The sequence below is a fragment of the Megalops cyprinoides genome, chromosome 22 (genome assembly GCF_013368585.1).
Source record: "Megalops cyprinoides isolate fMegCyp1 chromosome 22, fMegCyp1.pri, whole genome shotgun sequence".
In the NCBI taxonomy this organism is placed as follows: Eukaryota; Metazoa; Chordata; class Actinopteri; order Elopiformes; family Megalopidae; genus Megalops; species Megalops cyprinoides.
Genome location: NC_050604.1, coordinates 13,557,534 through 13,570,901, shown reverse-complemented (window position 1 = coordinate 13,570,901; position 13,368 = coordinate 13,557,534). Strand labels below are relative to the sequence as shown.

The 13,368-nt window shown below is 40.6% G+C and overlaps 1 protein-coding gene across 1 annotated transcript in view; it reads left to right on the top strand.

The window, feature by feature from the left end:
* Positions 1 to 5,331: 5,331 nt before the first annotated feature.
* Positions 5,332 to 13,368, top strand: part of chrna8 (cholinergic receptor, nicotinic, alpha 8) — a 61,170-nt gene continuing 53,133 nt past the window's right edge. Inside the window, exon 1 of the mRNA XM_036516521.1 lies at positions 5,332 to 5,417. Within this exon, the coding sequence (XP_036372414.1) occupies positions 5,348 to 5,417 (70 nt within the window). The 5' untranslated portion in view covers positions 5,332 to 5,347. The remainder of the gene's footprint in view (positions 5,418 to 13,368) is intronic.

Here is a 13,368-nt window from a genome sequence, read left to right as displayed (position 1 = left end):
ATTTATTTTGTTATGAATATCCTCAGTTCCCCAGTATGCCTGACTTTATTCAGCCTGAGCCCAGATCCGTGTCGAAATTTCATTCTGAAAGACAAAATGCTGTCATGATAAAGTGGTTGCAGAGAATGGCTGAATGCATCACAGGTTTCCTAAAGCATGCATAGATCTGGGTTTGATTCTAACAACAATGACAATAAAAAACATTTTATCAGGAATGGCAAGACTATCATAGTGTTAAATAAAATAGTCTGGGTGTTTTAAGCATCACATGGACACACAGCTTCGACAAATATAAAATCTAACTATGACAACTGGTATCTAAAAATGAGTACTAAAATTTGTCTAACTGGATTAAAAATTGGTTCTTGTTACAAAGTCTTCAAAGTTTGAAATCACCAGTACTGTAGTTCCTGAAAGAAGAGGAGAGTCTTTTGATCAGAAGGTGTTAGTGCTGAACACTGCATTTTCCTTTTAGCGAGAAACATGACACAGACCACTCTGATATCACACCTCTCCTGTATAATTTAGCAGTGAAGATCAGAGCCAGTGTGACAAGAGATTTTATATGCCATCCCAGTAGATGTGATCTATGATAAGACCTCTAGTATATTAACCTGTTTCACAACCTGGATCTAATGAAGCATTACATCCTTTAAAGAAATCCCTTCATATTTCATGCTTGCACTTTTTCTAAATAAAACTCAGATGTAACAGTTATTCCCATAGGTTAATCGAATGCTTCTCATTTTAAAAGGGTGTGTAGTGACTTGAAACCTGCCTATGATTCTCTCTACTCATCAGATAGCATGACAAACACGCAGTGATCAAAGTTCACAGAACTCTACATTTGTATATTAATCCATTCTTAAAAGTTAAGGACAAGTCAGATTGCACCAGCTTGATTGCCTGTCTATATAAAGTCAATTCCATGATGGGCTTGGCAGCCAATACCAAAGCCATAGATGGTCTGATCTGACAGATAATTGTTTATTTGTCACCTCAAATATTCACTGTGTATATCAACATAAAACAAATGGTATGCTTCTGTAAATGAATTCCTTAAGCACTATAGGGTTGCAGAAGCAACAGAGTCCAAAATCAGGCTCCGGTAGTCACAACCCGTTAATTAATTTCATAACTGCAAAACACATCTTGAATTCACCTGTAGCTCCAGCACAAACAGCATTAATGAAACCAGACAAACCATCGCGTTGAATTAACAGCACGGAGGGATCTTGCTGAGAAGTCTTATTGGCTGTAATTTCTGCCTTGAATCCACGTGCATTTCGTTTAACCATTCTAATACAGCTCCATTGTAATCAGTGAATGTCCTCTTCTACAATGTGATGGTGTTAAACCTGTAGCAACACACTGCATCTCATGCTATTTTGTCTCCGAGGACAATGCGAGAATGATGTATTCATTTGTATGTACAGTATAACACAACCAATGGACAAATAAGACCATCACAGCTCAACATACCCACACCTTTTAACATTATAAAGAGCATACATTGTATTGGATTTTCCCTTCTGCAACAACACATGCATTATACTGAGAAACGAGTATAGATCGTTGCACTTCTGAAGAATGGTATTTGATCCCTTATCATGTAAAAACCTGTGTAGTAACCTTGTGCTATTGTGACAGTCCAAAGAACAATTTGTAATTGTGCTCAGAAATGTTCAAATGTGTGGCAATGTGACATCTGTAAAAAAAAAAAATGGATCAAGGAGTTTTGGCAAATTGATTTTGTGGAGATATTGCATCCTGAAATGGCTTTATAATCTTCCAGTCAGCACTTGAGAAGCCTGTCTTATCTTGTTGTACATGTATGTGTGTGAGGGGGGACAGAAACATTAGACCTGACAGAAAGAATTCATTTACTGGGTTGCAGGCCATTGTAATTTCAAATTGGGTTAAGTATGACTAGCTCCTTTTCGTTTGTGAATTGAAATGTTGGATTTTCTTGGTAGTTGGGCATTTCTTGACCATCAGAAGTTAAGGGATATCGGGTAAAAATATGTTAGCCAGATACATGGGAAGAAGATTTCAGTTGTGCAATCTCTCCAATGAAAGCAACACAAGGTCACCTAGTATTTGTATATGAGCTCTGATAATTTCCCAGTAATATACATGCATGTATATTGATTAGTCTAATACTAGATGTGAGTTACCTTCCTGGGTGATTATGCTGGACATCTATTTATTTAAAGAGGACATTTTTAGTATTATCTTATTATTTACATGAAACCAACCAAATACAGTGTCAGTGCACAGTGATATCAACAGTCTCACTACCAGTACAGACATCAACATTCATCATAAATAAAACTTCCAACTTCCCTGAAAAGTAGCATTAATGTATTCAAAATGTGGTATACAGTATTTCATATTTAACATATTTTGAATCTGACTCTCTTTATGTATGTACTTTTTCCTAACACTTTCAACATTGTGTGGGTGTCGGGAAGTGCTTCTTTTTTAAAACTCCACATGAGCTACTGGAGGAGGCATTCTAAGAGCAAATGAGATCTCCCACAGTGTGTATTTCACAAACTGGACCCAGGGGCTGCAAATCAAGGGATAAAAGAAACTAGGAGAGTTTGAGAAAAGCAGGGAGATATTTTGAAACCACTGCTGGAGAGCCCCTCCTCTTCTGTTCAGCAGAGTGTGAACGGAGCTGTTTCCCAATTCAGCACCACTACAGGCTGGACAGCTCCTGGTCATATTTCAGCACTATTCCTCAGTGAATCCTAGCCTCTCTTGCCTAACAAGCAGCATTAAATTACACTACATTACATTACATTACATACATTTAGCAGATGCTCTTACCCACATTGACTTCTAGCACAATAGAACATCAGTGTATCCACTCAATTTAATGAGCAACAGTGTCAGACCAGGCTAACAACACTCCCAGACCAGTGAGTGTGAGCATAACACCATTCAAGTCCTACCACAAATTAACTTGGGTATTCTAACAGAAGTCAATTATACTATGATACAACCGTCCCTGGAACACAGAATCTAAAGTATATATATATATAAAGTATAAGTACATTTAGTGCTGGTAAAGAGTAAAAAAAAGTCATTTGATTGAGGCCACTCATTTCAAACTGCAGTTAGTGAGACCATGACTTTGTGCTGTGTGCATACAGTATGGGAAGTCCATATTTATTGATTTCTTTCTTTTTGAAACAGTGTTTCAGCAGTGCTTGGTGACACATTGCAGTGAGGTTGGCAAGATGGGAAATGACATAGCAAAACTGACTCACTAGTGCTCACTTTGGGTTTTTTAATACAAGTTTGTCATATTCTATCATGTTCTGTAGGGACTCGCGAAATCATTTAACATGCTTTGAAGAAGCACCACATGTTCTGTCAATACATTGAGAAGAACATATTAGTGTGTGTGTGTGTGTGTGTGTGTGTGTGTGAGAGAGAGAGAGAGAGAGAGAGAGAGAGAGAGAGAGAGAGAGAGAGAGAGCGAGAGCGTGTGCATGTGTGCATGTGTGCATGTAGCTAGTTGTACAGACATTTATGGGTGTTTCTTTGACACTGAGGGTAGATTTGTATCCAACTTTCTGTCTTTCTGATTACCTAATGAACACCAGCACCACCGGGCATCCTCTGGCATTCACCCTCCTTAGTAATCAGGCTGCAGAGTCCTTTCTTATGGGTCTGGGCATGTTGTCAAAAGCAGTGTTAATTTGTCATGTCAGACAGATGTATTTCATATTCTGTCAGTCACTCTCTGTGGCTCTGACCTGATGGCTGGGGCTGGCTACACACATCCAGGGCAACAGAGACAATACATGTGACCCTTGTGATTTCTGGAAAAAATGTATTGTTTTCAAAGACAATGATTTTGTTCTGAGTAATGTTATTCATGTGGAAGCATATCATTTTTATTTTGAACAGAAAAAAATCAATAAATCATGTTTTTTCTTCCTGTTTATTCAGGGCTGTGAATAAGTATGGGCACAAGGCACACATATATTATGAATACAATACCTAAACTAAAGCATAATATAACACAAGGAGAAGGGGCAAGGCAGCATATTTGTCTGGAATATATTCAGATGGGAACACTGAGGGATATTAAAAATTCACCTGGGTTCACTTGGCCCACCACTCAGTGCTTTGGCGGTTCAGTACCTCATTGATCCCAAAATCTCATCTAGCCTGGAAGTTGTTATTATCCCCATCGCTCATTTCACATGACTGGAGCTTTTATCCTGTGTGACCTACAAAATATGAAACCTACCATTTGAGCTCTCCTCCAAAAGTTCCCAGCGTGGTGGTATTCCTCCTGGGATTCAAACCCAAAACCCATCTGGACACAGAACACTAGCCTTAACAGAAACAAATACACCACCTGCTCCAGCCTACCAACAGCTAAATTGTTTGACTGTGGAGTCAGTCTTTTGAAAGGGATTATGCATTTTAAATGGATTTTGTTGACAGTGACCTTGTTTAAATGTGGAGGGGCTTGAATCCATTCCTAATGTCAGCCTAAGCAGGGTGGCAAACGGGTGGAAGAATGAAATCATGGTTAGAGAAAATGGCTGGCGACCAGAAGGTGGCGGGTTTGAATGCTGGATTGGATGCTGTTGCACGATGCATTTAACCTGAATTGCTTTACAACGGTGTACGCTGCTGCAAGTTATTAGTGAGGCAAGTGCTTGTCCTGGCAGGATTTTTTCTCTCGAAAAATCACGAACACTAAATTGCACTGATTTGAACAGAAAAGTTACATCTACACTGCTTAGTCTCCTCACATTACTTCTGTCGTTACTCCATACCGCACTCAAAGTAGTGGTATGCCCTCACTGCTACGTGCGAAGCAAACTAGATGACTAATACCTGCACGCACTAAAGGCGCACTTAAGGTCTATAAGCGTGACGTTATACTGCTTTGCACGTTGTGTGTGTTTTTTTTTTTTTTTTTTTTTTAAATAAAAGGCTTCCTTCGAATTGTGCGCAAATCAAGTGGGTTGATCGCTAGCCATTGGGTAGGCTTCAATTCATCAATTCATCAAGGGCAACGGAGAGCGGCCATTCTTAAATCAGAGAACTGCTACACTTATGAAGCTGACTTAAGGTATTTGCTGAATGCTTGTAAATCGCAAATAAGTGGGCGTACCGATGCGTGTGTGTGCGTGTGCGAGAGAGAGAGAGAGAGAAACGGGGTGTGCGCAGGAGAGAGAAAAGAGAGTTTTTGTGCACGCGCGAATGGTAACTCCATCCTCTGTCTCTAATCAAATGCTGATTGCGTGCTTTCCTCCACATTCCAGTTGGGACGCAACTGTTCTGCGGATTCTTGCTTGAAGCGAAAGACACAATGCAGTGCCGAAAGTTTCTGGGATTTGTTTACCTTGGATTGTATCTGTGGACGTCATTCCTCTTCAAAGGTGGGTTATGCACTAGACTTTTTGTTTCACGTTGTTCGAAAGGCTCTTCAGTCAACACATCGGCAGTTTTGTTTGAGACATGACCCCCTTGATGCTTCTGACTTTTGAATTTGCGGTACTTGAGGACTTGCGTTGACTTTGCTTTGCACAATCGTCTGTCAAGTAGGATATCATTCGTTTTATTATTATTATTATTATTGTGTCTGGGACAGTAAGAAAATTGAACATTTAAGTGTTTCCATAACTTTTAATTTAACTTACAAACTCTGTGGACTGCATTGACATGAGCTATACTTCGGTGTAAAGATGAGTGTTGCTTCATCTACATTCAATGACGTTTGTCAAGCCACGGTGCACCTCGCCTCTAAAACTAATACTGTAAACTCTCTGGCGTCCGTCTGTGGAATGTGACATGACTTACATTTAAATTGACTTGTTTATTTGTTTCTTTGAGGAGTTCCTTCATCTCCATTACACTTATTGCCGGTTGACAATCAGATTTACTCAGTCAGATTTACGCAGTACAGTTTACATCTGTTACATACTGGACTACACAGCAGGACGCTTTTATCAAGCGATTATCATTTTTAAATGCAAAATAGATTCTCAGTTGTGTTTTACATTGCTACTCTCGCTGTTTCGCGCAGAGAGAGAGAGAGAGAGAGAAAGAGAAAGTATAAAGTACAAAGTATATGCATTCGGCGGGATTCTCTTTTCAGTACACCGACCTTTTAATACCCAGGCAACATCTGGTCTCGGTATCACGGAGTTAGGGAGATTACTGACCGGAGTGCGCATCAGAAATCCAGAACAATGCCCTACCTACTGCACATAATCTGTTAATAACAGTTTCAAGCAACCGCGACAATACGGATCTAGTGAATGGGACTTACAGCTTTCCGCATTCATTCGCAATCGCTTACCATTGATTGAAGCTCTCACGTGCACCCCCCGCCCCAAATACCCCCCCAAAACCATTCCTTTCATTGTGTGCTGCTGTGGGTTATGATTTTTATTAACATTATTCGTCTCTACATGTCTAGCAATCTGTTACCCCTCTACACATACATTATATTGATCCTCTAGCCTGTATATGACATTCAGCTCATGGCTCCATTGATAGCTTTCAGGTTTCTTTAAATGGTTGTGCCTTTTCTATGAACCAAGTGAAATTTGATTGCCAAACTCAAACAACTCTGATGTTTTTTAACCTAAAATTGATTGGAAATAATTAAACATTACAATTTACATTGTGTCCATTCTGTATAGTTTTAGCTCTCTCTCTCTCTCTCTCTCTCTCTCTCTCTCTCTCTCTGAGCAATAAATAGAATATATACAGTAATATAAAAAGCTATACTGAATCAGGAAATAAATGAATGATCGTTTACACAAGCCCTGTTGCTCTTTTCCCATTGTTTTTCCTTATTCTCAAAGAGCAAGGACATTGTCCCAGATCTTAAATGGAAAGTTTGTACTTCACTGAATGAGAGATAGCGGGCAGTCAGGAAAGTAGTCACAAAGGGGTCTGAGATAATGATGTAATGTTATGCAGGCAACATCCTACACATTCACTATCTTTGTCCTCACTCTCTCCTGTCACTCATTAGTGTTTGATTGGTTGGTTTGACACCCCCCCCCCCTTTTTTGTTTTATTTGGTAGATTTCTTGTTTAGAGGACATCTCTTCTCCTCATATTACTCTCACAGAGGGCATTCCTTAAAAAATCCCACAGATGTTCAGCCTGATTTCAGTTTTTTTATCAATACCATTGAATAAATAATTATTAGTTTAAAGTACTGTAGAAATAACATACAATACAAGATTCATTGTATTTGTTGTATCGTTGTATCTTATTTGTATTCAGAAAGTGTTGTCTATCTCATGTAGGAAAAAAGGAATGAATAAGTGAAAGAGTTTTGGTAGAGAAGCAGCTAGGTGGAGATGCTGGGAGATCCGCGGTACTCTGGTGTAAGACGCAAACTGCGATTGATGCCCCGGAACGAGAGGGGGAGGCGGAACGTCGTGAGACATGGCACAGCTGCAGACGTCTGCTCTGTCAGTCAGCCTCGTGTCACTATAAGCACGGTAAACAGCAAAGGGCAGCGGTGTGGGTGAGGACCTGAGCTTGTGTGTTTGCATTCATAGACAGTCATATCAGAATTCATATCATATCAATGCAAAACACCCTCATGCTATCCAGAGACGACTGTCAGCAGCCAGGGGGATCACACTGCATTCGCTCTCTCTCTCTCTCTGTCTCTCTCTCTATTTCTCTCCTTCTCTGTCTCTTTCTCTCTCTCTCTGTCTCTGAGTGTAGATGCAACACACATGTATGCATACCAAGGACCACAAGTATGAACATCCCAACTAACATCTTTTCAAGGTCAGGACTTCCTCAAACTTCCCAAATTCCACAGAAGTACATATGTGGGTTTTTTACATGTTTTCATTTGTGAAGACATTGCCTTGTTCAAATAATGCTTAGTGGGTAGGTGTGTGGTGTGGATTTGGAAGGGGAAGTGTATCTTATCTCTGTGACTGTGCTTAGGCAAGTAGCGTTCTGATTATGGTGGATAGTCACTCAACAGCCTCAAAAGGGGTCCCAGAAGATAGAGGTTTACAAGACAGGGTGGGCCCCCAGAACCGGGACATGGGAATTCCCATCAGTGGCACTTGTCTTGCATGACATATGTTTTCTAGTGCTGTGTAACTAGGATCATGGCTGTGTATACAGTGTTATTTCACTACAGATTATTACAAAATTGTACACTCTCTCACACACACACACACACACACACACACATACACCAGAGTTGCCTTTTAAAGAGAAGGTGCATAGTGGTGACATTCAATGGAGCCAGACATTTGAAGTACTTGTGGCATAGGTGTGAGATAGAGACCTCCTTTTCTGCAACAGCAAGCTCCTGCTCTAGAGTTTTGAGCTGGAAATAAATCAATATTTAATCTCCTTTATTCCTGTTATTTATTTATTTTGTGATTTAATTTAACCTTTTGGTTTTAGGAAGTGATCGGGATCAATATGGGACTTGAAAACATGTTTCAGCATCTTTTCTTTTTCATATATTTTAGGGCACTTTTTTCCCCTTCTGCTTTCTTTTGAAGGTCAGCACCATTTCAGATCTCCTCTTTTTCCACAGAGTAAATAGATGTCTGGATGTTGTCCCTTGTGTAGTCACCAGTTCCTAGTGGCAAATGCTGAAAAATGCGTATCCTATACCTCCTTTCTCTGGGTATGAGTCTTTGTGTGCATTTTACATTGGCTTTGGCATTTGGATGCTGGGGGACAATGCGTTCCAGGCATGCATTCTGATCTTCAGTGTCTACAGGGAAAGAAAGATATGATGAGATGAAAAGTCGCTTGTCTGAAGCGGTCATGATAGCAATGGAGAAAAGTGTCTCTTGTCTTTCCTCAGAGACTGAGCTGTAGACGGTGTGTCTCCGTGTGCTCAGCCCCATGCGTTATTTTTGCCTCTCTCCTGGCAGTCCACAAAGAGCCTGTGCACACAGTTACCAGACTCTGCCTAAGACCAAATAAAAAAAGTACCATCCATAAAGAACAAATTACGAATTAATATTTGGTTGAGGTCTCTTACGTAATCTCTCAGTGATTCCAAACTTTTGTGGGCTCATTTATTTCCTCAACAGCCAAAGCTGAAATTGGATTACATATAACACTCATAATTCCAGATTAATACATTCTAAAGTAGTGGTTCTTGAACTGTTTCAACAGAGACTGAAATGACATGAACATTTCAAAGCGGATGTTTAATATTTAGTATTGCTGTTTTGCATCAACAGTGAACTTTGTTTAATTCATCACATAATTTGTAATCCATTTAATCGGTACTGTTCACACTGGCATTATAAGATAATGCATATTTGCTCTGTGTATGTGCAGTAGTGAAGCTACGTCATTATTTTCATGGGTTTTTTTAATATTTATATCTAATCGTCTTATGGGATGCACTCAAAATATATCAGAGATTCATGAGTGCATCTTGACCCCTGCTTTGATAAGTGCTTTGTGTTTGTGTGCGTGTGTGTGTGTGTGTGTGTGTGTGTGTGTGTGTCTCATGTTTTTTAATAAACCAAAAAATGTATCAAATCAAGTTCACATTCATCATTCAAATTGAAGGCCAAAGTGTATTACAGTTAGATTGAATGGTGACCCTAATGAAATGTAATAGCAGTTTCAGGTCTGCAGATCCACGTTTGAAGCCTTTGATCTTTCCTGTTGTTGCATGTTCTTGAGCAATGCTTTGTTGGAGCCTGAACGAATTTCCAGCATAGTCGTGCTGCACCAGCCAGCCACCCATTACACAAAGCAGCATGTAATCTCCAAGCATTAGGGAGGGGGAAACGCAGGGATTAGAACGCTCTCTGATTGATGGCGGGGCAGAAGGATGCAGCTGCTGTTGAATTTCATGATAAAGATGAGAGGTCCAAAGATTCTAAATCAGTAACATGGACGATGTCAAACTTTCCCCCGGTGATAAATGGTTTCTGGCTCGCAGAGCTTTCCTGGTTTTGCTTTTGGTCATTGAAATAGTCTGAATTACCCTTCCTGGGTCAGACTGTTTTGCCTGTTTTGCTTTTCGAATGAAAAGCTAATGAAGTCATTTTCTAGAGCAAGTTTTTACATAGTGGAAATAGAGCTGCGGGCTGTCAGTGCTGCACATCATGTTTATGTGTGTGTGTGTGTGTGTTATCACTCATTGTAGTGATTTCAGAATGGTCCTACATTATATTATATTCATGCATAAATATTTCTGATGAATTGAAAAGTGCTTTCCATCTCATGCGCTATCAGTGGCCATGACAGAAGTACTGTGTGTTGTTTCTTTAACATGAAACAGTGTCATATCTTGCTGACAAGATGCTTTTCACTCCAACTGAGATCTTCTTCATTTAATCCTGCATTTTCCACCTTCATTACACATAGCAGCCAACTCTTCCTTCCTCCCTTCTCTTTTTCTCTACCCCTTCTTATTCTCTCTTTGTCTCACTCCCTCCTCTCATTTTGAGTGCCTTATGAATTCAGCTCAGGACGTCTTGGCTTCATCGTCTGTGTGCTGTTCAGCAGAGACGGTACCTTGGCTTGTGCTGCTGAGAACGATATTGTCTCTACTGCTTAATAGCATGTCAATGGTGAAAGTGAGACAACTAACCATACACACTATATCAGTCATGGCCAGTAACTGGCCAGTCTGTGTTAAAGCGCTGAAGTACTTGGGGGTCTGCTGGAGCCGTTTAGTTTGAAAGACATGCAAAGGTAGGTAGGTGTAGGTTAGTGTTGATTTGAGGGCGACACATGATTGCAGTCAGTCCCAGCTCAGACGTTGTGCTCTCACAATGTGGTAACATTTCAGCGCAAGAAGTCTGCGATGAGGAGACATCCAACATGAGTAGGTGGGGAGGGGTGCTGTCAGCTGAAAGTGCAAGTGAGATAGGAGACCATCATGCGACACATCGTCATGACTTTGATTCTGTAATGCGGTTACAGTTGCTTTGACGGCTGAAAGCATCCGTTTTCTCATTTATGGATGCGCTAAATCAAAACATTCTGCTCGTTTCCCGGTTTATGTCTCTTCTCGTGGCAGGGGTTGTTGACAGCGGGTTACGCGAATGATGATTGCGAACTCGGTCGTTTCGTTTCCGTTCCGTCTGCGTAATGGAAGGCTGCAGTCTGATGACAGATCCTGCCATCTGCTCCTGATGGTCTATTCCGGCGAAATTACGGAGACCTCTCTGTTTGCCTGGTCCTTTCCCGGGGTTGCATGTGATGGCGTTCGTGGGGAAACGCTTCAGCGGGTTTGGCGCTTAGCTCTGTCTCTGCTGAGGCCCTGCTCACGGTCTCCTGTCTCTAACGAAGAGGAACTGAAAGAATTTCCTGTACATAAATGGGTCAATAACCGTGCCGCTCCTTTCACCCTACTGGCTGGGACTCATGTGGCTTTTCTCACGCTGCTATAAACACGTTTTCGAAAAGGAGAAAAATTCAATGCGCATCATTGATTTTTTGGTCAACACTTTATTGACAGTTTCAGAAATGCTTTTTGCGCCCTAACAAGACCGATGTATACATTTCAGTGCTCATATGTGAGTGCATTAATCAACACGTTATGACAACTGTTTTCCACAAAGTGCTGGTAGAAATGATACTTTGGGTGAACAGGTTAAAATGATGTCATGGATCTGAATCTCCCCTTACGTGCTTGTGTGTCATTGTGTCCCTTTGAGCAAACACTATTCAATGATTTTGGTTTTCAAAAGTCAATCTGCTTTGCTTTAGATCTCATATGACTCTCCAGTGCTGTCTGTGATGTTTCAATGAATTTGTCTTGTATCATAAAATCTGAACTAGCAGCGTGATACAGCATCCCTTTACAGTCAAGCCCCAGCCTCTCTTTACTTCCATTGATGTAGTCGGCTTCAAGGCAGCAGCGTGGAGTATTTATTCCGCTTGGTCAGTTAACGTTGTGGGTGGCAGCTGTCCTTTAGACAAGTAATTCAAAAGGCTAAGAACTTGAATTGTGATGGTTAAGCCAGAGATTTCCAGAGTTAATGCAAATGTACATTTCCTAATGCTCTCGATAGAGCCCTTAAGCAGGATATTACATAATGTTTAATGTACAGTGCATGCATCTACACAGCATGGTCTAACACCGTGTTTCCCAACCCTGCTCCTGGAGGCACACTGTCCTGCATATCTTCTATGTATCCTTCCTGCTTGACTAAATCAGGTGTGCTCAGCTAATCAAAAGTGCCACTGGTGAGTTCAGTCAGGTAGGTAGAGCAGGGATAGATAGAAGATATGCAGGACGGTGTGCCTTCAGGAGCAGGGTTGGGAAACGCTGGTCTAACAGACGAAGCCGTGTGGAAACCATCTCCCTCCCAAAAGGCAACTTACAGTTAGTCCAGGATATGTGCCGAATGATGAGATTATCAGACTTGATCAAATATTTGACTTCATACTATTTTATAATGCTTCCCCTGTATGAGAACCTATTTTGGAGTCACCAATTTTATATAGTAGTAGGCTTACCTCACCACGACAAATCAGTTGGATGTCCCCCATTATGCAAAGATTCTCCCTGGCAAAGTCCTTTACTCAGACAGCTAATATTAACTAGTTTTGATTATTGCAGTGCCTTATAACCATGTTATAAAAAAGCACTTAATAAATGAAACAATTTAAAAATCCTTAATGGATGGAGACTTCATTTCAAGCTGCCCCAAAATCAGTCAGTTTCTCTCCATTGGGTTGGAACAGTTGGAACAGTTACCCTAAGGGGGGAGGCTCACAGGAAGAGTGTTGGGGTGGGGAAGCTAAGCTGCAGGGATCACCTTAAGTAGAGCTCATCAGGTAGACTTTATCTTTGCCCTAACAACCACCATTATTGTCAGTAATGCCTTAAGACTGACATGAGGAGTAAAGTTCACTCCAGGTCCAAAGAAACAAAATCCTCCTTGGCAACGTTGCTCAAGAGGCATTAAGTGGGTTCTTGCATTCTGTAGTGATTACTGCTATACTGTGCCTATAGCTATCAGTCAATCAGTTATTTAATTAATCAGTCGGCCATTTAATCAATCAATTATTAATGAATAAATTATCCAAATAATAAATGACAATTCATGAATTAGTCAGTAAAACTCTGTTTTGTACCCTTCTCATCTAGATTATTACAAAGTGATGCAAAAACACAATTTTTCTTTGAATGTTAGCTTTATGTCTTTCGTTATGCACAAAATTCATTGCTCACATTTGACTTGTACATATGTCAACTCATTTACACTGCACTAAGCCTGGGTATTGTGGGTGCTGGGAGTTTACTGTTTACTGAGAGCCGAGAAACTCTGCCTTTTTTCCACCAACAAAAGCTAACATGCAGCAGGTGCAGCTCATGGAGTCTAACTTTGCAGTCCATGT